The sequence below is a fragment of the Mercenaria mercenaria genome, chromosome 5, assembly GCF_021730395.1.
Source record: "Mercenaria mercenaria strain notata chromosome 5, MADL_Memer_1, whole genome shotgun sequence".
NCBI classification, from domain to species: domain Eukaryota; kingdom Metazoa; phylum Mollusca; class Bivalvia; order Venerida; family Veneridae; genus Mercenaria; species Mercenaria mercenaria.
This window is the reverse complement of record NC_069365.1, coordinates 69,128,358-69,153,511: the sequence shown is the minus strand read 5'-3', so window position 1 is coordinate 69,153,511 and position 25,154 is coordinate 69,128,358. Positions and strand designations below refer to the sequence as shown.

The 25,154-nt window shown below is 34.1% G+C and overlaps 2 protein-coding genes across 2 annotated transcripts in view; one reads left to right on the top strand and one right to left on the bottom strand.

Annotated features, from left to right (window-relative positions):
* The window catches only part of LOC123557560 (uncharacterized), a 95,384-nt gene that overhangs the window by 46,211 nt on the left and 24,019 nt on the right, over positions 1 to 25,154 (top strand). The gene's annotated exons all lie outside the window — the stretch shown is intronic.
* LOC128557114 (integumentary mucin C.1-like) lies at positions 5,157 to 23,503 on the bottom strand. The gene is made up of 4 exons (XM_053543837.1): positions 23,401 to 23,503; positions 22,477 to 22,573; positions 7,584 to 7,712; positions 5,157 to 7,340 (listed from the first exon to the last, which is right to left on the bottom strand). The coding sequence occupies exons 1-4, from the start codon at positions 23,422 to 23,424 to the stop codon at positions 6,907 to 6,909; spliced, it is 684 nt and encodes a 227-aa protein (XP_053399812.1). The 5' UTR covers positions 23,425 to 23,503; the 3' UTR covers positions 5,157 to 6,906.

The following is a 25,154-nucleotide window of genomic DNA, read 5'->3' as shown; positions in this document are numbered from 1 at the left end:
AAAGGGGAAGCGTATATGTTACGTCCTCGTCCGTCCGTCCCACAACACTCGCTGGAATTTAGCGAAACTTCATAAGAAGCTTTACTCCTAAGAGGAAATGCGCATTTTATCTTCATGGTCCGGTCTGATGCTATTTCACTGAGTTATTGCTCTTGATAATTCAACATAAGTATACTATAGCACAATTTCTTTGTCTGGAGTATTCCTCAAGAACCACTTGCTGAAAATCAGCGAAACTTCATAGGAAGCTTCACTCCCTAGAGGAGATATACACATCATTACCTCGCCTGAGCATGCATATAAGTGATCAAGGGAGAGCCATTGTGGTCAGTAATTGTCCGTTGTCCGTCGTCGTACGCCGTCCGTCGTCCGTCAACATTTCCCTTTAAACAAAAAATCTCCTCCTAAACCAACCGGGCCAATTTTGACGTCTTCTTTAAAAAAATATTCAAAGAATTGAATTCCGTTCAGAACTCTAAAACTTTAAAAATCTTCTTGTCCAAAACCACAAGTCATAAGGCTTTGAATCAAACCGAGCCTGCAACATTTTCGTTTTTGTCGTGTTGGGCGACCTGTGAAGTTTCCACTTTTCTCTATTTTGATATCGGGTATATAGAATCATCTAGTTGTCCTCTACCAAGATTGTTCAAATTATGCCCCTAGGGTCAAATATGACCCTGCTCTGGGGGTCACGTCGTTTATAATTATAGACTTAGATAGGGGAAAAAAATGAAAATCTTCTTGTCTAAAACTACATGACCTTAGGCTTAAATATTTGGTATGTAGCATTATCTAGTGGTCCTATACCAAGATTGTTTAAATTATCCCTAATAGGGTCAAATATGGCTCCACCCTGGTGGTCATATGGTTTATATAGACTTATGTTTGGATAAACTTTGAAACTCCTCTTGTCCAAAACCACAGGGCCTAGGGCTTTGATATTGGTATATACAATCGTCTAGTGGGCCTCTACCAAGATTGTTCAAATTGTATCACTAGAGTCAAATATGGCCCCACCCTTGGGGTCACATGGTTTATATAGACTTATATATGGAATACTTTGAAATTCTTCTTGTACAAAATCATTGCCCCATTGTTGTACCCTACGTCACCTTCCCACCCCCACAAACAAACACAATTACACATTAACTGCCTATGTTCATTTAGTAAAAACTTCTAAGTGTTCAAGCAAGCAATTAAACTCAGGTGAGCGATAAAAGCTAATCTGGTCGGACGATTTTCACAGAGTTCTTACCATTGGATTATAAATTTCAACAAGTATAAGTGATGAAATGATGCACGGATGGGCACCTGGGGTCTTCCTCCACGATCAAAGCTGGAAAGTCGCCATATTACCTATCATTGCGTCGGTGCAACAACAAAAATCAACATTTGTATACTAAAGCACCATTTTGTTCGGAGTATTCCTCAAGAACCACTGGCTGCAGTTCAGAAACTTCATAGGAACCTTCACTCCCAAGAGGAGTACGTGTTCCGGTCGGATGATTTTCACCGAGTTGTTGCCCTTTGATTATTCAAAATTTAGTATACTATAGCAGTAGGAAGCTTCAGACTATCAAATTAAATGAAAGCCTACGAAGCAGTTTAGATATGAATAGTGCGAATCTTTCTTCATTTTCTCTTGCCCTTTCTCAGTAGCATCGTTTTTAACTCGACTATACGAAGTATATGGAGAGCTATCCTACTCGCCTACTCACCCCGGCGTCGGCGTCTTTCCGCTTCCCTAAATTGGTTAAAGTTTTTTTTTCACACTTTCTCTTTATTCTTCTTATCTCTGTAATTACTTGATGGATTTGCATTAAACTTAAAACAGTTATTCCCCATCATCACCCTAATCATATGACACAAGGGCCATAACTCTCACATCAATATTTTATGAATTATCCCCCTTTTTGATTAGAATTTCAGGTTAAAGTTTTGATGCACTTTCACTCTATCTCAGATTTAATTCAAACAGAAAGTAGTTGTTCCACATCATCTCCCACATCATATGACACAAGTATACCAAAATAACCATAACTCTGGTACCAATATTTAATGAATTATCCCCCCCCCCTTTTACTTAGAATTTCAGGTTAAAGTTTTGATGCACTTTCACTATATCTCAGTTATTACTAAATGGATTTGATTCAAACTTAAAATAGTTGTGCAACATCATCACTCACATCATATGACACAAGAGCCATAACTCTTGCACCAATATTTCATTAATTATCCCCTCTTTTTACATACAATTTCAAGTTAAAGTTTTGATACACTTTAACTCTATCTCGGTTATTATTAAATGAATTTGATTCAAACTTAAAATCGTTGTTCCACCTTATCACCCACATCATATGACACAAGGTGCATAACTATGGCACCAATTTTTCATGAATTATGCCTTTTTACTTAGAATTTAAGGTTAATTTTTACTATATCTCAGTTATTACGAAATGCATTTGATTCAGACTTAAAGTAGTTGTTCCACATCATCACCCACATCATATGACACAAGGTACATAACTCCTGCACCAATATTTTATGAATTATGCCCCATGTTTGCTTAGAATTGTACTTATATAGTGTTTTGATACACTTCATCTTTACCTTTCTTATTACTTAATATTTTTGACACAGACTCAAGCTATTGTGCAATATCTTCATCCATTATTGGAGTCCTTACATACCTCAGTGACAGCTCCAGTTTCCTCAGATGTGCCGAGTATCACTATCCAGTATCGAAATAGTCGAGCGCTGTCTCCTGTGACAGCTCTTATTTTCACTCTATTGTGTTTCAGTACGTATTTGTAGCATTCTGTCGAAATCAGTATGTTCCTACCACATGTTAGTTAAAAGTGGCGGCGTTAAATGTTATATTTTCGGGAAAAAAATCATTTAAAGAAGTGAAAAGGAGTAAATTCAGCGGATAGTATTTAATAATGATAAAAGTTAAACACCCGTTTTCTTTTTCTGTAGTAGCGATATAGTTCTTTATGGGAATTAAGTAATTGCTTAGCTCAGTCTGTTATTTCAAAAGCTTGTTTTTGCCCTTATATCTCAGTTAAAACTGTATGGATTTGATTCAAATTTAAAATAGTTGTTCCACATCATCACCCACATCATATGCCACAAGGTCCGTAACTCTGACACCAATTTGTCATGAATTATGCCTCCTTTTTACTTGAAATTTCAGGTTAAAGTTTTGGGACACTTTCACCGTATTTCAGTTATACTTAAATGGATTTGATTCAGACTTAAAATAATTGTTCCACATCATCACCGACATCATATGACACAAGGTTCATAACTCTGGCACAAATAGTTCATGAATTACTTAGATTTTAAGGTTAATTTTGATGCATTTTCTTTATATCTCTGTTATTACAGAGAGGATTTGATTCAAGTTTAATATAGTTGTTTAACATCATCACTCACATCATATGACTCAAGGACCATAACTCTAGCACCAGTATTTCATGAATGATCTCCTCTTTTTACTTAGAATTTCAGGTTAAATTTTTGGTACACTTTCACTCTATCTCAGTTATTACTAAATGGATTTGATTCAAACTTAAAGTAGTTGTGCCACATCATCACCCACATCATATGATACAAGATGCATCACTCTTGCACCAATATTGCATGAATTATGTCCTTTTTTTGCTAAGAATTATACTTATTTAATGTTTTGATACACTTTATCTTTATCTCTCTTATTACTTAATACTTTTGACACAGATTCAAACTTTGTCCAATATCTTCATCCACATTGGAGTCATTAAACACTCCATCGACAGTGACAGCTTCTTCAGATGTGCACAGTTTCATTAGCACCGAAATAGTCGAGGGCGCTGTCTCCTGTGACAGCTCTTGTTCTATTTGCTTTATACAGAACTTGGTAAAGAACGTCAACGTTTCGGTTCGGACTTGCATTTCAGATGATAACGCCTGTTTTCAGACATGAAAGTGATAATTACCTCACGGCGTAGCGGAGTCCCGCAATAGGTACATTTATTCTAATTTATGTTTAGGTCGATTGTGAAACAGGTTCTACAACTTATATTAATCACTCTCGACCCCTCATTCCTGATGGAATCCACCGCCACGAGGGTATGGGAGAAGGGGCCAATTTCCCCTTTAATGCTGAGCGCCAAACAATGCAGCTACTGGTACCATTTTTCACGTCTTTGGTAAGACGTGACCGGGGATTGAACCCACGACCTCAATAGGTAAACGTTAGTCAGGTAATTTTAATATGCTGCACATGCAGGAGGGAGGCTTGGGTGAAAAACACAGTAAACATTTCTGATTGATATTTTAAATTTGAACACTTTCATTAAATTTTAGTACGCCTTTGAAACGTCATGTGATGACGTCATATTTTTTAAACACGTTGGATTCCCGTAATGTTTAAAATGAATTATTAAGATAATGCCGTTATCAGCAGTTTTCAATTTTATGTAAAAAGGGTCGTAACGAAGAATCAATATCTAATTGACTCGCCTTTCTTTCTTGCAAGAACTATTTATGGAAGCAGGTCATAAAATTTATAGAAGAAGCTCGGACACACGCACGATACGGTATTGGATTACAACTTTTCTGTACGTTCAGGTTAAAGGTTTTTCAACAATTGTCATTCAGATATAAATGACAGTGTCTCACAATGTCCAAAATTAGAGAGATGCCTCTATGGAATATCTCGCCGCTGAAACATGAAACCTCACCCAGTCACATTAAACTGACACTAGGGTGGCCAGTCCAAGAACTTTCCTCCTAATGCTAAACGCCATTTCAGGAAGCTGCTAGTACCATTTTTCATGTTTTTGGGGTGATGCGGCCACTCTACCACTAGGCTACTGAGGCCGTGATGTTTTACGCGTATGTACTTGTAATATAAACGCTGTATCTTTTTTTATATAAAATTCATGTAGTTGCGGTTATTCATTGGTGAATAACCGTTCGTTATTGGAGTTCGATTAAATTCTGGGGGAATCAGTGGGCCGTATGAAAGTTATGTGAACACCGCCTTGCTACTTCCTTTCACATCTGCGAGAACAGATACACGGTCGGTTTTAAGAACGATCAAGAAATTTTTCAAAACTTTTTCAAACAATGTCACATGCTGAAAACTATCGAAAAAGCATAAGATAAAAACTCATTGACTTTTTATTTCATTTTCTTTATTCAGCAAGTATAAAGGTAATTATAAAGCATCAAGGTTTTAATAAAAACAAACCCGTCATAAGTATAAACCTTTACACATGTTGAAGAAGTAGTGATTTAAAAAAAATGTTTTTTTTTTAAAAATTAAACTCAATCTATACGGATTTAAAATTCATTAATCCTAGGTTAGTTATTTCTGGCACTTAGTATTATACTCATACTGCAAACATTATTTCAGCATGATATTTGCAATTACTTTCTTCCCTCTGTGTGTTTTTTATTGTTGTCGTTTTTTTGTCTGTATAATTCATTAAATACTTATTTTGAAATTGCATCCTGCTTTCGGTAGAAGAAAAAATGATGTTCAAGCTATTAAGAAAGAGAGATTTTGATGCGTTATCAAAGACGCGCCTAGCCGTCAAACCTTATCAGTGCAGTCTAAATTATGACCGATATTTAAAAAATATTTGTGGTAGGTTTTGACTTGATTGATCTTTCTCGGAAACTGCTATTGGAATAACTTGCAAAGGATTTACATTCAGGATTTTGACAACAATGAAATTGTTACATACCATTCATATTCTATTATAGATGGAAACAAAGAGCGTTCCAAAAGTGTGTTAATCATTACTACTAGCAACAGTGACAGTTGTCTTAAAACAATACAAAAGACATTCTGGAACTTAAAAAGAATAACTCTTCCTATCTTACGTTGGATATTAGAAACTTTTGTTCGAAAGTAATTCGACAAAAAAATGCAAAGATTGTTACAAAATAAATAATGTTTAAACTCCTTCAGACTGATATTTGTTGATTATTGCTCTACATAGCAACAGTAATTGATAAAAGATAAAAGAAGAATATTTTGGAAATTAAAACTGTGAATCCTTTCGACTACACGTTAATAATTAAAGAGGGCTAGACTGTTCATAGTATTTTGAATCATTTCTCTTCTTAACATTATTTAAGAAATAATGTATAGAAAAATTGTGTTTTAACGTTATTAATACATGAAAAAGAGGTTATACGTAAGCGGAATAATTTCACGGGGGTGTAGCCCCGAGTGAATTATTCTGGCGACGTATAACCGATTTTGACTGTATTAATTTAAGTAAAACACGATTTTGCTATAAATTATTTCTATTCTAATAAGCCCTTTATCTAAAGCAGAAGATGAAATAAAGTAGCACTGTTTCTTGGCCGCAACAAAACATTGACGCCAATGTTATCCGAATAAATGGCGTTGGTTAGCCGAATTCGAGATATAATAACAGAATAATAGAATACTAACAACCTTACTGAAGGAGAAAGGCTTGATATCAAGCAGACTAAAGAATAAAGAGTGTATTTAAAAAAAAATCAATGTGTTAATGGGAGATACTTTGATAAAAATGTATTTAAACAAACCGAGTTTTAAAATAGCGTAGGTAATCAGAAATTTATTTCATCTAATGTTACAAGGGTATAACTTGCTAATTATAAGATCGTATCTTCAGTTGAAGTTAGATTCTATTACAAATAAAACCTGATTTATGTATTTTACAAAATAATGTTCAGTAGTTGCGAATGTTTTTGTCAGGAGATATTTCTAAAATATGCGCAAACATTGTCTCTAAGCCTGTATACTAATATTGTTGTTCTCTCCCTGTGTTACAATGAGAAGGTATATGCGTATTAATAAAAACAAATACTATATCAAGCATGCTTACTGCTTTAAACATAGTTAGACAGTACGCCTGTTTAATTCACAGTTGCAGTTGTCGGTGTGCAGGTCGCGGTGACTGAAATGATTAGAGTTGTTTCAGTGGAGGTCGTCCTGATCCGAAAGTCACCTTCCAAAGCTGGAACACCCCCAGCTACACTATCTAATATACATGTTTGACCGGTAGAGACCGTGTCACCGATATTAAGACGTACTACTCCAGTAACTGCTGCAGTAAGTGTAGATGTAACTGTCGTCGTAAACCATGCACTGCTGGAAGCCAATGATATGGAAGGCGTAGAAGTAGTCGTTGTGATGGAAGTTGAAGTGTCCTGGGAAGTTGTGGTGGATGTACTGGTGACCGAGTTAGTTCTGGTCGAGGTGGTGGTACTGGTTTGGGTTGTTGTTGTTGTTCTGACAATTGTTGTTGTGGAAAATTTGGTACGTGAAGAAGGTCGTATTGTTGGACGATCTGTATAGCAAAATTGTTTTTATGAAACTGCTGGACAAGGCGATACGCGGTATACAAGTGCTGAACAAATTAGCAGAATGTACTTGCTAAATTAATGCTATGGCACAAAATAGATAGCAGCAGGCATAAGTGATAATGACATTGCATGATTACACAATTTTAATATTATGTTTATGGCAAAAACTACATTTTCAATGTTTTCAAAAAGAAGTCTTCAAAAGTAATATCAAAGAGATCACTCACTGCAGTATTTCTCGTCCTCTCCCCAAGGACAGTCTACGTAACCATCACACATCACATCTCTTTGTCTACACATGACATTTAATCCAGTACCTTGGCAAGCAAACCCTCTTCCACCAATCATACAGCGCTCTATAGATAGACAGATGTATAGATAGATAAATAGCAGTACTTTTAGATAATGAAAGGATTTACTACAATAATAGAACTATTTTTCACACACACACAGACACACACACACACACACACACACACCCACACACACGCACAGATATATATATGTGCGAATAATAAAGAACCCGGAACGGGAACAAAATATCGTAAAAATATAAAATGACTTCACACGCTCGCTTAGATTTTCTTAAATTTTAATATAAAAGTCACAAACTAGTTTCGCCGTGAATGGCTCATCAGTGTGTCTCTGATAAGTTCAATTTCCAAGGAATAACAGCAGTAGATTTCTGAGTTATTTTTCAATAATTTTAATATTTCACTGCAAGCGCTGTCAATTGTTCATATCTTCAGGCAGTTACATTTTGAAATAATACAATGACGTAACGTCATAACAAAAAATACGGGAAACGTCGTAAAATGACGTTGCAGCAAACTTCAAGAAAATAATGTAGAATGCATCTCAAGAATACCCTGTGTCCACGCACAAAACTAGATACCGTACCCTCCGTAACGATTTTAATTAACCCAACATATAAATTTTTTTCATCAATATAAAAATACAGTTCGGCAACAAATGGAGGTTTTAAATGAGGTTGTAGAAATTTAGCGGTGTGCCGAAACCATGGAAACGGCTACTGAAGCTGGTAATCGCGGAATCTCAAAAACTTTCTTTTGTCATATTTCAAAAGATAGTAGTATTAGAAAGTTGATTTTTTTCATATTTTCATTACCTATTGTTTGCAGTAATTATATTCTTAATATCTTATTAAATTTCTTAATTGTCGTCAGCTCGTGCAATTTTAGTAATTAGCACGTGCATTCAATTGTGAACTAATAAGGTGCCCTTTTTCATCAGAAATTTTTTTTTTTTTGGACTTGATTACAACTATGACTGATTTTTGGCTTGAAAATGTTGTATAATACGCATGCAATAAAAATTCTAAAAAATTGGATACGTCAGTTTGACATCATTTTATCATTTTATACATTAATGCAGCGGACTATATGCCATATAGGTTATGAATTCGCTTCCTTTTTCAATACACATGGACAATGAAGTTAAGGAACAACTCGTTAAATCTCGGCTTATATAAACAATGTTTATTAAATCAATTGTTGGAAAACATGTGGATAAATTATGTTTTTGTGACATTGCCTTTTGTTAGCTATCGGTATTGTATAGATACGCTTAACATATAAGAATGCATGCATAAAATTGTTCTCTTTTTCGTTGATATTTTTACTATTACTGTTACGAAATCAAGTATTTTAGATTTGCTTCTTCAGTCACTTTAATAATTAATCATATAACCGGACTTCTCTACATAATTCAGCGGTACAATGATGGGAGTAAACTAGGCCTAGAGTAAAGACTTCCAGTGTGTGTTGAGCGGTTCTACCAAAGTGATGCTGATGTTCATGTACATGTTTCTATGAAAATCTGGTGCGCCATGTTAATTGTCAATTGCTAAAGATCAGATATCAATGCTAAATGCCAAACACCTTCTGCAAAATGTTTTGAAAACGAAATGACATTTATTAAGTGTAATGGAAGGCTATGGGAAGCCGGTGTGCCATGCTAATTGCCAAATGCTAAATGACAAGTACTTATTGCGAAATGCCATTTGCTATATTCTTAATGTCAAATATTGTCTGTTAAATGTAATTGTCAAACGATAAATGATACTAGTAATTGTTAATTGCGAAATACGAAACAATAAATGTCAAATACATATTGCTTATTCAGATAAAGAGCTGAATATATCAGTGTATAAATGCATCCTTTGAATAGTCATTGGCCTTTGTAACACAACTTAATCTCTATTAAAAAAAATCTTAACACTTTAGAGTGAAAAGTTTCGATCATGTCATCTCATAACCTATAGAACATGTTATTGCTTCAAATCAGGCTGATAGAACTTCATATATTTTCACGTGATTAAAAGTAACAGTCTTTAGTTTAAGAGATACAGATCATTAACTCACAAAGTTAAAGCATTTGACGAGTAGCATTTATTATTTGGCAATAATTATAGGCATTTAGCATGAAGGATATGGCATATGGCATTTTATATGTATGAAAGGCCGGTGCGTCATGAATATAGCCAAATATTTAATGCTAGATGCCAATTACTTAATGCTAAACGCAAAATACTTAATGCTAAATGCTAATTACTTAGTGCAAAATGCCAAATAATTTACCATTTATCATAATTTACATACCAAATGCTATATGCCTATGGAAGGCCAGTGTGCAATGCTAACTGCAAAATTGTTAATGCAAAATGAATACTTTAAACGAACTACTTAATGTCAAATATTGACTTTTAAACGGTAATTGTGAATGATAAATGCCTTATTTATTAAACAATAAATGCCAAAATGCTCATTGCTAAGTTTTCATTGAAATAAAGAACTGAATGTATCAGTTATATAATCATTGTCCTTCGTTACATAACTTTGTCTCTGTTACATATTTTAGTCTAAACATTTTACAGCAAAATGTTTCGGTTCCATGTCCCCGTAACATCTGCAACGTTATTGCTTTAAATTAGACTGGCAGAACTTTTTTTCAAACGAATAAAAGTTACATTCATTAGTTGAAGAGATAAAGATCATAAAGATTGATAATTTGAGAATTACCATTTATCATTTGGCAATATGAATTTGTTTTTATGACATTAAGCATTTGACATTTTCCATCTTGTATATGGCATGTTGTATTTTGTATGTAGCATTTAGCATTGAGTATGTGACATTTAACATTAAACTGTTGGCATTTATAACTTTGGCTTAGTTGTATTGCTTTTTGTATTGAGAAAAGGTCTAGATCACTTTCACTGTGAATTTCCATGTCTACACGTACATGTATAGGGGTTATCGCTAAACGACAAATTTCATGGAAGTATTTTCAGAGGGTGGTGTTTTTCAGACAGATATTTCTTTAATATATGTAACCTAACATCTCAGTATATTTTTTTTTTTCATTTTTGGTAAGAAGTCATGTTATATTTAATGGCTATATATGTGTTTTATTTCATTGAAATGCTGTAAAGCACTAACAATGAGGTCTCAATATTTAATTGTTTATATGAAACAAAGGAAGAATGTAACATTATGCCATTTCGGTATTTTCACTCAAAGCATTTTGGCAAGTGCCGGAACAGTCGTACTAATTTGCAATAAAGAATTATTTCTAGCACTGAGACGTCTAGAGTTTATTCAAGTTGCTCAAACTGAGTAAGGGGTAGTGCGTGGATGTGGGAATCCGGGGTTTGGCCACCCGGAAATATTCAGGAATTCGTCTTTACACATAGTCCTATTGCTTCTTAAAACGAGATTATGGTATATGTATGTTTTTATAATGTTTAGAATGTAAGTCATCATAGTAAAACGATTATTTGGATTTCATTTTTTTTCATTTTGTCAATAGACTGTAAAGTATGGTGGCTGATTTCTGCCATTTCGTGTGTTCGTGTCGGCGAGGCGAAATGTCACACGAAAGGTCGAAATAATGCATATTTGTTCGCGTCGGCGGGTCGAAATGTCGAAGACACGAATATACGAAAGGTCCAATAATGCTTATTTGTCGTGTGTTCGCCTTTCGACATTCGAGGCGAATACACGAAGTAACGAAACACTGAAGGCGAACACACGAACTTTTGTATTAATCACTTTTCGTGTCGGCGGGTATCAAAACTTCGTGTTGTCGCCCTTCTTTTGTCGTGTCTTCGCCTCGAAGGTCGAAAGGCGAACACAAGAGAAATAAGCAGTTTTCGACCTTTCGTTACTTCGACCCGCCGACACGAACACACTACAAATGTGCAATTTCGCCCTTTCGTGTATTCGTCTTCCGATAGGCATGCGCATAACCATTACACATATGCTGCTGAAATGAATATGCTATTTAGATAATGTGTTTTACCATTTATAAAATAATATTTGCCCTAAATCGTAAGATGATAATTTATATTCCATAAAAGATGTCGTTGTGTAGATATTTTATCACTAGTATTAAATTTACGTATACATACAATAAGCTTCTGTCAGTCTTACGGGGCATATCATGACGCTGACCTGAACTTTGAGTGCTATCTAGATAATGTGTTTTACCATTTATACATTTTTTCTTTCTCAATTTTTGATAGAAAATGTTCTATATGCAATAAAACATGTCACTCTTCAAGTATTTCAGTTCTGGTATAAAATTCATATAATACATTACGCCCCATTTTGCGCAATTATCTAATGTTTTATGTAGTTATATTGAAATCTTATGCGGAATGTAAGAAAATGGATAATAGTAACCAATGTTATTTGGAATATAGTTGGGTGAAAGGTTACTTGTTATGGCCATTTTCAAATAAAAAACTAGCGGTTTGATTTGTAATACCTTTTTTTCAGTTTCCGTTGATAATTTGTTACTTATATACTAAAACTAAGATCTAAAATTGTTCAAATTTCAGTAGAATATTGTGGTTTCTTAAATTGAATTGATGTTACCATGGGAACGAAGCCCGTGATCTATATATCTAAATGTAAAATTGAAAAGCGTTGACACTGGTCAATTTAAGGAACACAGCTTCGGCTTTTTATTTTCATTTCAACAATACCCATGAGAATAACAGCAGCATGCTGAACGATTTTTCTATGAAAAATGCCAGACGAAGGGTACTGCTGTAACTATTTTAAGCTGTGAAATTTGTTTGAATAAATGCAAATAACACAAAAATATAACTTACGTTAGAAATAATATGTTTTAAAGCTACATTAACAAGCAAGATAATTTTATTCAATATTTTTTTATAAGAAATTACGACAAAAAGCAAGATATAAGCTATTTTAGACATCTCTTTTGCCATGGTTACTTTAAACTTTAAGAAAAATAGGGTACCATATAAAGTGCCTGGTATTTTGCTAATAATATTACCAAAATATTCCATGTTGGTCATTAACAGAATGGCACTGAAACCGTCGAAAACCCCTGTTTTTATACATAGTTGTTTAAAAATGAGAGAAAATGCGTTACCATGGAAACACGAGCCCCGCGACATATACATTTTAAGCTTATATTAGAAAGCTAACGCGTATACTAGTAAAATTATCAATTATGCAGTCTTCTACGGATATCCGTATTTTCCTTCTTCTTTCAATATAAAATACCTTTGGAGGGTCATGTTCTTCAAACCTGGATAAAAAATGAAGTAGAAGGGACTGAGATAAACGAAGCTGAGATTGTAGCAGTTAAAACATCAAATTACACGAAATACAAAAAAAATTTTTGAGGTTCAACTGATTTGAATTTACCCTGGTAACAAGGTAGCCTACCTCCTTAAGTGCCCTTTTCAGTAGGTTTCAATGTGCAAACGCATTACAAACGCATTGATATTTTGAAAAGGCATACTAATTTAAATCAAATCTGATAATTATTTGAAAAAGAACTTTCAGCACAGATTTAGATGTAGTAAATTATCAATTTATACAAGCCGTTCTCGCTGCATAAAAGCTGTCATTTCAAACTTATCATAATTATGCAGTTTTGTCTGTACCTGTTGGATAGTCATTTTTGTTTTCTTGTCTAGTATAAAAACGCGGTAATTTGATTTTTTCTACATTTCAAAACACTCCAGTAGAACGCCTCAGTATTGTTGTATGTTTTCCAAATGAATAACTTATTATCAATTCATTTCTGTGGAAACTGTACTTTTATATAATAGACATGCGATTTACGTTCTATTTTACTGTTTAAATACAATTTTTGAAGCAATAACACTATTATAAGTTAAATGATCTTAGCCTGCAAGTGATCATTTTGCAGCATCAAAATACAAGAAAAATATAATTGATCTATAAAAATGAAGCGTGCATCCTGTGAAATAAATATTTTCGATTTTAAATTGGCCGGCTATTTTTTTATAAAACTGCTTTCCACACTCTAATTAAATTTTCGTTATAGAAAAAATAATTCTACTCATACGTGGTCAAAATATTCTGGTTTCAATAGTGAAACATTGATAATTGTTAAATTCGGCGTACTTTCAAAGATTTCAATGGTAAACTACTAACTGTCGTCGACGACACTTAGCAGTTATAAGATAACCACTTTATGGCCAACAGTAACAGAAACAGCAGTAAACACTAACGTTTATTGGTCGACGGAGCTTAAAAATATGCGGCACAGGTTCTCTTTCAGGGAATATATAATACAATTCATCCTACGTCATTTTACAGATATTTACAGATATTTACTGTCTTTCAAATTCAGTATGGCCCAGGATTTTATCTCTGGTATGAGTTCTTTCAATCTTTTACCTTATGTCTTCTATGAGAATGCCGTTAGAAGTACTTTTGAACAGGCCACAGATTCTGTATTAGGAAACATGACACCATTTAATTTGTTATATACTATTTTAAAGGTATTTATACTCTCTTTTAAATTCATATAAGCCCAGGTTTCTACCATGAGGATGAATTAGGTATATCATTTAATCTTACAGCTAAAGTCTTCTTGGAAAAAGCCGTTTAGAATACTTTTGAACAGCCCACTGACACGTTTTCAAGGAATGTGACACCATATGTTATACACTGCTTTAAAGGTATTTATACTGCGTTTCAAGTACATGAAAAGATAGGTTCCTATTTTGGGGATGAATAAGGTTGATAATTCAATCTTCAACATTAAGTCTTCTCGGAGGAACTGTTTGAAACACTTTGGAACAGCCCATAGACGCCCTTTCAGGGAATGTGACACCACTTGCAATACATCTTTTTGCAGACATGTATATTATATTTCAAATGCATTAAGAGTCATGCTCCTATCTTGGGGAAAAATGAGGTAAATAATTCAATCTTCTACCAGAAAGCCATTTGGAGCACTTTTGAACAGTCCACATACCCACTTTCAGGGAATGTGACACCACTTGCCATACATCTTTTTTAGGTATTTATATTGTCTTTCAGATGCATTAAGACTACTAACCATACATCAATTTGCAGAGATGTATATTGTTCTTCAAATACATTAGGAGCCAAGCTCCTTTCTTGGGGATGAATATAGAAGAACATTCAATCTTCTACCTGAGGTTTTCTTGTAGAAAGGCGTTTGGAGCACTTTTGGACAGCCCGCATACACTCTTTTAGGGAATGTGACACCACTTGCCATACATTATTTTGAAGGTATTTAAATTATCTGTCAGATGAATTGAAGCTCATGTTTCTATCTTGAGGATGAATTAGGTAAAACCTTTTAAACTTTCATCAATACAATTACCTGCAAAACGATATGCGGCTAGTTGTGTCACATTCCCCGAAAGATGAAAACTTGCAATTCGTCTTTATCATGAGTGGTGGGGGCATATAATTTATGTCTTGTCTATACATCTGTACGTCCATCCGTATGTGTGTATGTGTGTCTGAAAAAAAAAATTGTGACGCGCCTACCTAAAAAAAGTTTTTGATATAAATTGATGATTACTAAGTCCCCTATACATCATTTTGCAGTATTCATATACCGGTATTCATTCAGACGCATTGAGACTCATTCCTATCTTGGGGATATATCAAGAGGGCTTGTGGGGTGTTCATATTCATGATCAACTTCTCTATCATGTCTTGTGATCCTAGGCCCAAGCGTTCTCAAGTTATCATCCAGAAATCATTTAACTTATAATAATAATTTAATCTTGATGATTCTTAGAAAGAACGTCGTTCGGAACATATTGAAGGTTCCACAGACTACTTTCTATTAGGGAATGTGACACCATCTGTTATACATCATTTTAAAGTTATTTGTACTGTAATTTAAATACATTGAGAGCTAGGCTCCTATCTTAGGAACGAACAAGGTAGATCATTCAATCTTAGACCTTTAGTGTCCATGAAGAACGCCGTCTTCTTTGAGAAAGCCGTTCGGTGCACGTTTGAACAGCTCACAGACACTCTTTTAGGGAATGTGATACCATTTGTTATACACCATTATAAAGGTATTTATACTGTGTTAAAATGCATTACGAACCAGGTTCTTTTCTTAGGGACGAATAAGGTAGATCATTCAGTCTTTCACCTGAAGTGTTCATGGAGAACGCCGTTCGGAGCACAGACCTACCGACCGACAGTTATCTGCGAACAATATGACCTTATGTACCTCATATTTTGACAAAGTAAGAAGCATGGAAATCAAGAACTGATCAAAATATTTTCATGTATAAGAATAAAAGTCATGAAAACCAATGACAAAAATATGACTGCATCTGACTAGAATTATATGAATCAAAGAAACAGAAAAAATATTCAATTTTATTATTGATTTAAGTTTTTATGTATTCAACATATATAAAGGCACGTACTGTAGCTGATACCATGCTATTCTCATAAATTTGGTCCAGAATAATCAAACTATATACAAACCAGCTTTTTCCGCCAAAACTGGTGCTATTTTTTTCACAAATCATGAAATTCAGTTAAGACATTTAGATGTGGTAAAATAATGTTGTTGTTTTTTTTTAATGAAAAACAATGGAGCTAACTGATTGAACAACTTTTAAGTAAATTCTGTAATGAAAAAACAATGTTTTTTCAATGAAAAACAATGGACTAAACTGATATAAAAGAACTAAGTATATTCTGCAATAAAAAACAATGGTGTTTAGATGATAAACTTTGGGCATTGATTTCATCCAGTTTTTTTCATTTTTTTTTTTTAAAAAAAATGCTGTTCTAATATAGAAAAAGTCATTGAAATCAGTCCAGATGAATGTTTTTTTTAAATGATTTCTCTGAAAAAAAAAAAGTGTTTCAATGGGATTTAATGGAGTTTCAATGCTTTTTACTATTACATTTCGCTACGAAAATACGTACGGAAACATGTTTTATGAAGGTTGGGTTTGTTAAAAGATATGTGATCTGCTGATCATGAACACTTTAGGTCGAAGATTGAATATAATTCCTTTTTCATCCCCAAGATAGGAACTTAGCTCTTAATGAATTTGAAACACAGTTTAAATACCTTTAAAACGATTTATAATAAATGATGTCACATTCCCTAATATAGGGTCTGTGGACTGTTCAAAAGTGGTGACATATTCCCTGGCATAGTAATTGTTGGCTCTTCATCATGTTCACTAACGGCGTTCCTCCCTTGACAGCTACATACAAAATTGATTAATACACCCTATTCATTTTCAAAGTATGCGCATTGCCCTACATGCATATAAAAGAAAATAACATTACGTTTGAATTAATGTATAATAAATTGTGTCACATTCCCTAACAGTTTGTCTTTAAGCTGTTGAATATACCCCCAACGAACATTTACATTGCATCCAAGGCCGTATATTAGAATATTCGCCGTTAAGTACCGAATTTCTTTATCCAGAAGCCTTAGATAGCAGGGTACACTTAGATTCGAAAATTTTGGGCACGGCCAGGCTTACATGTAGCGAGTCGCAATTTTGCACTTCCCTAATGAGCAGAATCAGGGTGACCATTTTATAAATTGCGTGCATGTTTTGTGCTTTCAATTAATGGCAAGAACAGGACTCTCATTCAAGAATACAGAAAGTGATCAAAACGAAAGTTTTACACAATCCATTAAAAACAGCATGCCAAAAACATCAATTTTGTACTTTTTGAACTGCCCTCAATGATCCCGCTGCAGGAACAATGCCCAATTTTGTTGCATTTCCCAATTTGATAGTCCCTACTGAATATCAGGATATAAACGGAATGGGGGCCCATCCAGCTCGTTTTTTCGCAAAATAGCGAAAAAGTTCCTGAGTATCAATCAACAAGCCCGGAACCCTTCCGTGGTTTGAATTTCCCACGCCAAAGTGGCTCACCGATTCATACAAAGCTAGCAGCAGTTAGTTTTACAACTTACATCAAAATTTTACATGTATCGGCTGTTTAAATTTTCTAAAGAATCATTATCTCTCACCTTAATTTACAGACATCCAAAATCACGAAGTTTTAATTATAACAAATATTGACTGGGGCTAAAATTCGAAGTGTACCCTGATACCTTACTGTGCGCTAGGGCAGCCATTTTGTTACTGTTTGCCAGCTAAGTGTGCGCTCTTTTGATTACCATAGTCTACTTTCAATTTCACATTCTAAAAATAGGTTTCGGTACTCAGAGGAAAATAAGCGATTACAAAGTAACAAAATGGAATTTAGATAAAATAATTGCTATTTGCATATAGTCTGAAATCATAAAGAAAATATAGACAAATGATAAGATTGCTTGCGATTCTATGGAAAGTACCTTTAAGTGCGCTGTGATCAAATGTGAAAGAAAAGACAAATGAACTGGGAAACAGTTTTATTCTGATATTCTTTTCTGTCAGTTTTAATAGAGATTGTAGCATAAAAATTAGCAGTAACATTAAATAAAGCTATAAATCTAATTTTAAAGAAGAAATTCTTAAACAAATTAATAATTATGCACGTGCCAACTACGTAATTTCCCACGTGGACCGCAAATCTTGGTCACTCAGATAGTAACTTCCATTATGTTAAATCCATGGTTACAATACCGTATGTCAAGTTTCACTAAAAACTATTATTAGTAGTTTTAGTTTAAAATCGCTACATTTCTACGACCGATCTTGAAAGTCAGTTCTTATTTACTTAATTGTTTTATCATAGTAGAATATGTTGTGTATGACGGGTAAAGTAAGTGTGTCAGGTATTTTGAAAGATTCCTCGTATATTTAGCATTTGGCAAATAGCATGGCACACCGGCTTTCCATAGCCTTCCGTAGTACTTAATAAATGTCATTTCGTGTTCAAACCATTTTGCGTAATGTGTTTGGCATTTAGCATCGATATCTGATATTTAATAATTGAAAATTAATATGGCGCACCAGGTTTCCATAGAAACATCAATTAAGTAGAACCGTTCTTATAAGAAAAAAATTTTGTTTGATTTTTCTATGAATTTGCATTCATTTTAAGGTACACCTATTTTACAATGGTTAGTTTTGGTGCAAAATATTGAGAAAATATAGAGAAATGACAGATCATTACAGGTCACCCCAATCCCCCAAAATACGCAAAATTTAGCCCTGTGCAAGCAATATTTCAATTTATTTTACCTTATTCGTGGAATTTTCATTTAAGATCCATTTAATCGTTACGATGTTTGTCATTTTCATTCAGAAACATGCTAATTTCAATAATATTTAGACAATTGTAGTGCTAAAATGCGAGAAAAGACCTTTACTAGGTCCTAAAACGGACCAAAATAGAGCCACCTGGTCGAATAATGCAATCTAAATTCCAAAAACACAAGAAATTTAAGAGTTTTCAGCCATTTGTTACCGTTTTAAATCATAAAGAATAGATTAATGGCATTTCCATTCATTTTTGAGGAGTTTCAGAAAATACCATGTATTGCCCCTTGTAGGCTGAACACCACTAAATCCAGCTGTTCTTTATTTCATATAAAATCCACTTACTTTATAACATTTTTTTCGACATTTCCTAGCATATCAGATTTTCAGAGACTTATATTCCCATAAAGAACTAGATCGCTACTTTAGAAAAAAACAAAGAGAAAAGTGGGTGTTAACTTTTACATAAGAAAACTACAGTTTCGTTAAATACAACCCGCTGAATTTACTACGTTTCGCTTCTTTCAATTTCTCTTTTCGAGACATTAAATTCTTACGCCGCCATTTTTACCTAGCATGCGATAGGAACATGCTGATTTCAATAGAAGGCAAAGTGATAATACTGAAACGCGGTAGGGTAAAAGTATGCACGTTGCTGTCGAGAAAATGCACTAGGAAAGGAAAAAAGATTAGTACTATTTATATTTGGACTACTTGTGGCTAGACCAGCGGAGGCTTACATTCTATTTGGTAGTGATCAGCCTACACACACTGGAAGTCTTTACTCTTGGCCTACTTTACTCCCATTATGGTACCGCTGAATTATTGAGAGAAGTCCGGTAATATGGTTAATCATTAAGGTGGCAGGGGAGCGGTTTCGTAGTTTGGCCCCTGTCGATTTTCTGTATAAACAGGACAGGGTAGATATAAAGGCATATCTATCTTACTGGTTATTTATCATTATTAATTCTTTAATATATCTGGGGAATGAGGAACGGTTTATGATTCTACATGGCGGGTGTTTTAAAATTCCTAGCTCCGTACTTCCGGTTGAGGCTAAAACATAAACATCAGAATAAAAAGTCGGCCAGACGCTCGGCTGTTATCCATCCACTTTTTTTCAAGTGAAAATTAGGGAAATAAAGTGGTGGTTGGGAGACACATTCCACACCACCTGGGTATGCATCTATGTTCGCACTATACATAAATGCTACGAAATTGGATTTAAAAATACAAAATGGATGAATGGCAGAGTTCAAAGTGAGGCCCGGTTAGGCTCATTTTGGTCTATAAAATTTGGGTGATTTGGCCAATTTTCACTACATCTGGCATGGAAAGCGACAGGTGCATAGGACCGGAGAGTTGTCTTTATGTAGTCTATAGTATCTGCAATAGTCCATAGTAGTTTCAAAGAGAAATAAGCAAAAACGAGATTTCTATGGATATTTCAACACTGGTACCCACACGTCAATGTGGAATTCGCAAATCTGCACTCCCCTGCCACCTAAGGTGATAGAAGTATCAAATCTAAAATACTTGATTTCATAACAGTAATAGTAAAATATCAACGAAAAAGATAACAATCTTATGCATGCATTATTTGTTAGGCGTACCTATAAAATGCTGACAGTGTCACAAAGAACATAATTTATCCACATGTTTTCCAACAATTAATTTAATAAATATTGTTTTTATTTTCATATAATACACATTAAATATCCAATGCCGATATTTAACGAGTTATTCCTTAACTTCATTGTCCACATTAATGTATTGAAAAAGGAAGCGAATTAATAACCCATATGGCATGTAATCCGCTGCATTATTGTATAAAATGATTTTAAACTGACGTATCCAAATTTTTAGAATTTTAATTGCATGCGTTTTATACAACATTTTCAAGCCAAAAATCAGCCATGATTGTAATTAAGTCAAAAAAAAATTCTGATTAAAAAAGGCACCTTCTTGAATGCACGTGCTAATTACTAAAGTTGCACGAGCTGACGGCAATTAATATTTAGAATATAATCACTGCAAAAAATAGGTATTCATAACTTAATGGAAATATTTAAAAGATCAAGTTTCTAATACTACTACCTTTTGAAATATGACACAAGAATTTTTTTTTAGTTTCCGCAATTACCAGCTTCTGTAGCCGTTTCCATGGTTACGGCACACCGCTAAATTTCTACGACCGATCTTAAAAGTCAGTTCTTATTTTACCTAATTGTTTTAACATAGTAAAAAAGTTTTGTATGATGGATAAATTAAGTGTGGCACATATTTTGAAAGATTCCTCGTAAAGTTCATTTTCTATTTATTGGATCTTTTTTTCCATTTATTTGGCCTTTTTTAAACAATAGAAAGCCCCAAAATAGATGTAGATATAAATTTATGTGTGTGTGTGTGTCTGTGCGCGTGTGTGCGTGCGTGCGTGCGTACGTGTGTGTGTGTGTGTGTGTGTGTGTACGTTAGACAGATATAAATCCGTCTAAAATAAACTGCGGGCGATCCTTTTTTTTCAAATGTAATATTTCTGATATTTTCGTATTCTTTTAAATGATGTAATCTGAAGGCAAAAATAATATTTTGGAAATAAAAACAGATCGCCCACCGGCATGAAACATTATCATCTAGCGTCATAGACCTGTCAGCCACGGCGGCAGGTAACTGACTAGGCGAGTATTTTTATAATAACCATTGATGATCATATATATTCTCGTATTTTTGTGTTGAAACGTTCGGAGTAATATATACTTGCTTTTTTATTATTGCATTGAGGTCACACTACACTAAAAAGTATTCTCTATATATTCTTTATAAAACTGAAATTTTTTAAAGAGATACCAAACATAGCTAGACCCATTTCAGAGAACAAATCCTTACCTCAATTTAGAGAATTATGATAAAACTGATAAGAAATGAAGAGAAACTGCTTTCCTCGACAAAAAAAGTCTTGCTACTCTTAATCAATACTTCCTTCGAACACTTCGCCCAAATTCCAGTGTGTGTATAATCTACACATTCGGTCCGTAAAAATCATTTGGGCCAAGTATTTGAAAAAAGTATCAAGAATTTCTAGCAGACGCTTTGTTGCGAAGAAAGCATCCATTTTCTTGTATTCCACGCTTTACTTTAAAAAAATATCTCAGGTAACAAAGAAATTATAGGTAAAAATGTTACTTGAATCGAGGGATTTTCCCCGTGAGTAAGATACCGAAAAGTCACGTGGGTTTGCCATCCTGAACGTGACTTTCTTAAAAAATATTGAAAACATCTTTCTTCCAAATTTTGAATATTGAAATAATTGGCAAATTAGATTCAAGGGAAGCGGAGTGGTTATTTCATATGTAGGTTACTATTCATTACTTTCATAAAAAGCCAGATACATGACACACAACGGCCCTACGTAATATTCAAATAATTCCAAAGTTTCTGGCTGTTTACTTAGAGAAAAAATGATACAGCGGGCAAAATAAATATTCCCATAACTGATAATCTCTTGAAGCAAAATGATGAAGAGCAAAAGTCTATTATGTAATAAAAATAAAAAATGAAAATTAACTCGGCGAGTACATTACATGAATCTGAAGTAGTGTTTAATTACTTACCAAGATCTTTTCTACATTTCTCAAAGCTTCTACCACGGCCATTTGGTTTTGCATGCGCATCATACACGAGACATACCAGTACAATAAGTAAAGTATGCTAAAAGAAAAAGAACTTAAGGAAAATGTGGCCAATATGTCAGATAATATCATTGCTGGTCTTTGAACTATGATACTACAAGCAGATTAAAAACCAGTTTCATTTCTTCTGACAAAGTATACATCAAATATTCAGTTAGCTCCAGCTAAAACTATACGGTATATTAAAAGGATTTCTGATATGACTAACAATGCTTTAATCATCACAACGATATTATGTTGACGTCACGTCAACGTAATATTTAGCGCCATGTACGCATCAAGAAATAGCGCTTTCAAATTTCATGAAATATTTTACTTAATAACATGTTTTAAACAAATTGCACAAATGTTTTGATTAATTTACAAACATACTGAGATAGTTATTCGCTTTGCTGAATAATTCGCAATAATTTTCGCCCGAAATGAATTCTGCCGTAAGACGTATTACCATTTCCGGCCCTGGCGTGTATAAACAAAGACCTACTGTTGGCGCCATGCTTGCGCGAAGAAACGGTTCCTTCATATTGATATAAATTTTACAATAAAGAACATATTAGAATCGAAATAATTTATAGCAAAACAGTGGTTTATCACTATTTATACACTCGGACAGTTATACGTCGTCCGAAATAATTTCACTCGGGCTGCGCCCTCGTGAAATTATTACGCTCGACGTATAACCGCCCATCTTATATAAATAGTGATAAAGCACTGTTTTGCTATAAATTATTTCTTAAATATAGCATTTCAAATCAAGAAGATTTCTATTTAGAAAACCATTCTACAGAAGTACCAATAAGCAAGTTCATAATAAATTATTTTATTTTACATGTATTAACATCTCACCTTAAGTAGCACCGCCGCTGCCATTTTGTTTACTGTGATGTGCGAGATCTTTGCTTTCTACTGCCGTTTTATATAGATACCATAGTTTCGTATTCTATTTTTGTCTTCGGTTAACCAAAGGTAGTTGTACGTGCATATGAAACAGGTAAACAAAACATGTAAACATACGCGGAAGACTGGTAAATAAATACTTTTTGATAAACAACGATGATTTCTTCGTAAATGATAAAACATGCATTGCCTAAAGGCACGTCAATAAATAAATCGATTACTTTATGGTGATAATAGCTGTTAGGACCAAAGTGTGCGGAAGCCATTTTAAACATAATGAATTTTATATCCATATATGGTTACTATATATTTATATGTATTCCTTTATAATAAGAAGCTGCTGGTATTGCCCTTTTCTTCCACATTGATTTATTTTATTCAATGATGAAGTAACAAAATCGCCACAACGGCGAGACATATCTTAACAACCGTAGCCAGTCGAGCATTGTGACCTGTGGAATGCTCCACTTTTGGGGTCACACTATTTGCGTTTTTTTAAACAGCTTCAGCTAAGGAAAAGGAGTTTGACTATAAAAATGTTTTATTAATGCGCATTGGTGTGCGAATATATAAGCCAAATGGCAGCAACATTTCTATTTAAGAAAGTCAAACGAAGTAATTCGATCGATTAACGTTATTAATACACGGAAAGAGGTTACGTCCGCGAAATAATTTCACGAGTGCGTAGTCCGAGTAAATTATTCTGGCGACATATAACCGATTTTGAGTGTATTAATTTTGGTCAAACACGATTTTGCTATACATTATTTCGATTCTAATATGCCCTTTATCAAAAACAGTAGATAAATTATGGTTCTTTCTTGGTCGCAACAAAAACATTGATGTCATCGCACGTTAACGTTACGTCATTTTAGTGTAAGCGTGTTTTAACAGAAAGAAGCATATTAGAATTAAGAAATAATTTATAGCACAACAGTGCTTTATCACTATTTATACACGATGGGCGGTTATACGTCGGGCGTAATTATTTCACGAGGGCGCAGCCCGAGTGAAATTATTTCGGACGACGAATAACCGCCCGAGTGTATAAATAGTGATAAAGCACTGTTTTGCTATAAATTATTTCGATTCTAATATGTTCTTTATTGTAAACTATATATCAAAGATGATGGAACTGTTTCTTCGCGCAAGCATGGCGCCAATAGTAGGTATTTGTTAAAACACACCAGGACCGGAAACGGTAATACGTCTTGCGGCAGAATTCAGTTCGAGCGAAAATAATTGCGAATTATTCAGCAGAGCGAATAACTAATTCAGTATATATATAAATTAATCAAAACATTTGTGCAATGTGATATTTCGTTTAAAAGTAAAATATTTCATGAAATTTGAAAGCGCTATTTCTTGATGCGTACATGGCGCTAAATATCACGTTGACGTGACGTCAACATAACATCATTGTGATGATTAAAGCATTGTTAGCCATATTAGAATTTTTAAAACGAAATGTCACATTGAACGACTGTCTTGATTAATTTACACATATATAAAGTTTGTTATTCGCTTTTCAGAATAATTCGCCATCTTTTGCGCCCAAACTGAACTCTTCCGCAAGTCGTATTACCACTTTCGGTCCTGGAGTGCATAAACAAAGAGCGTGACGACCTAACAGTTAGAGCCATGCATGCGCGAAGAAACAGTTCTGTCATATTGATCTAAAGTTTACAATAGAATTCATATTA

Coding starts and splice junctions, on each gene's coding strand:
- LOC128557114 (XM_053543837.1), bottom strand. CDS start 23,424: ATGGCAGCGGCGGTGCTACTTAAG. Junction 22,574..23,400: donor CAGCGGCGGTGCTACTTAAG/GTGAGATGTTAA, acceptor TTTTTCTTTTAG/CATACTTTACTTATTGTACT. Junction 7,713..22,476: donor GAAATGTAGAAAAGATCTTG/GTAAGTAATTAA, acceptor GTCTATCTATAG/AGCGCTGTATGATTGGTGGA.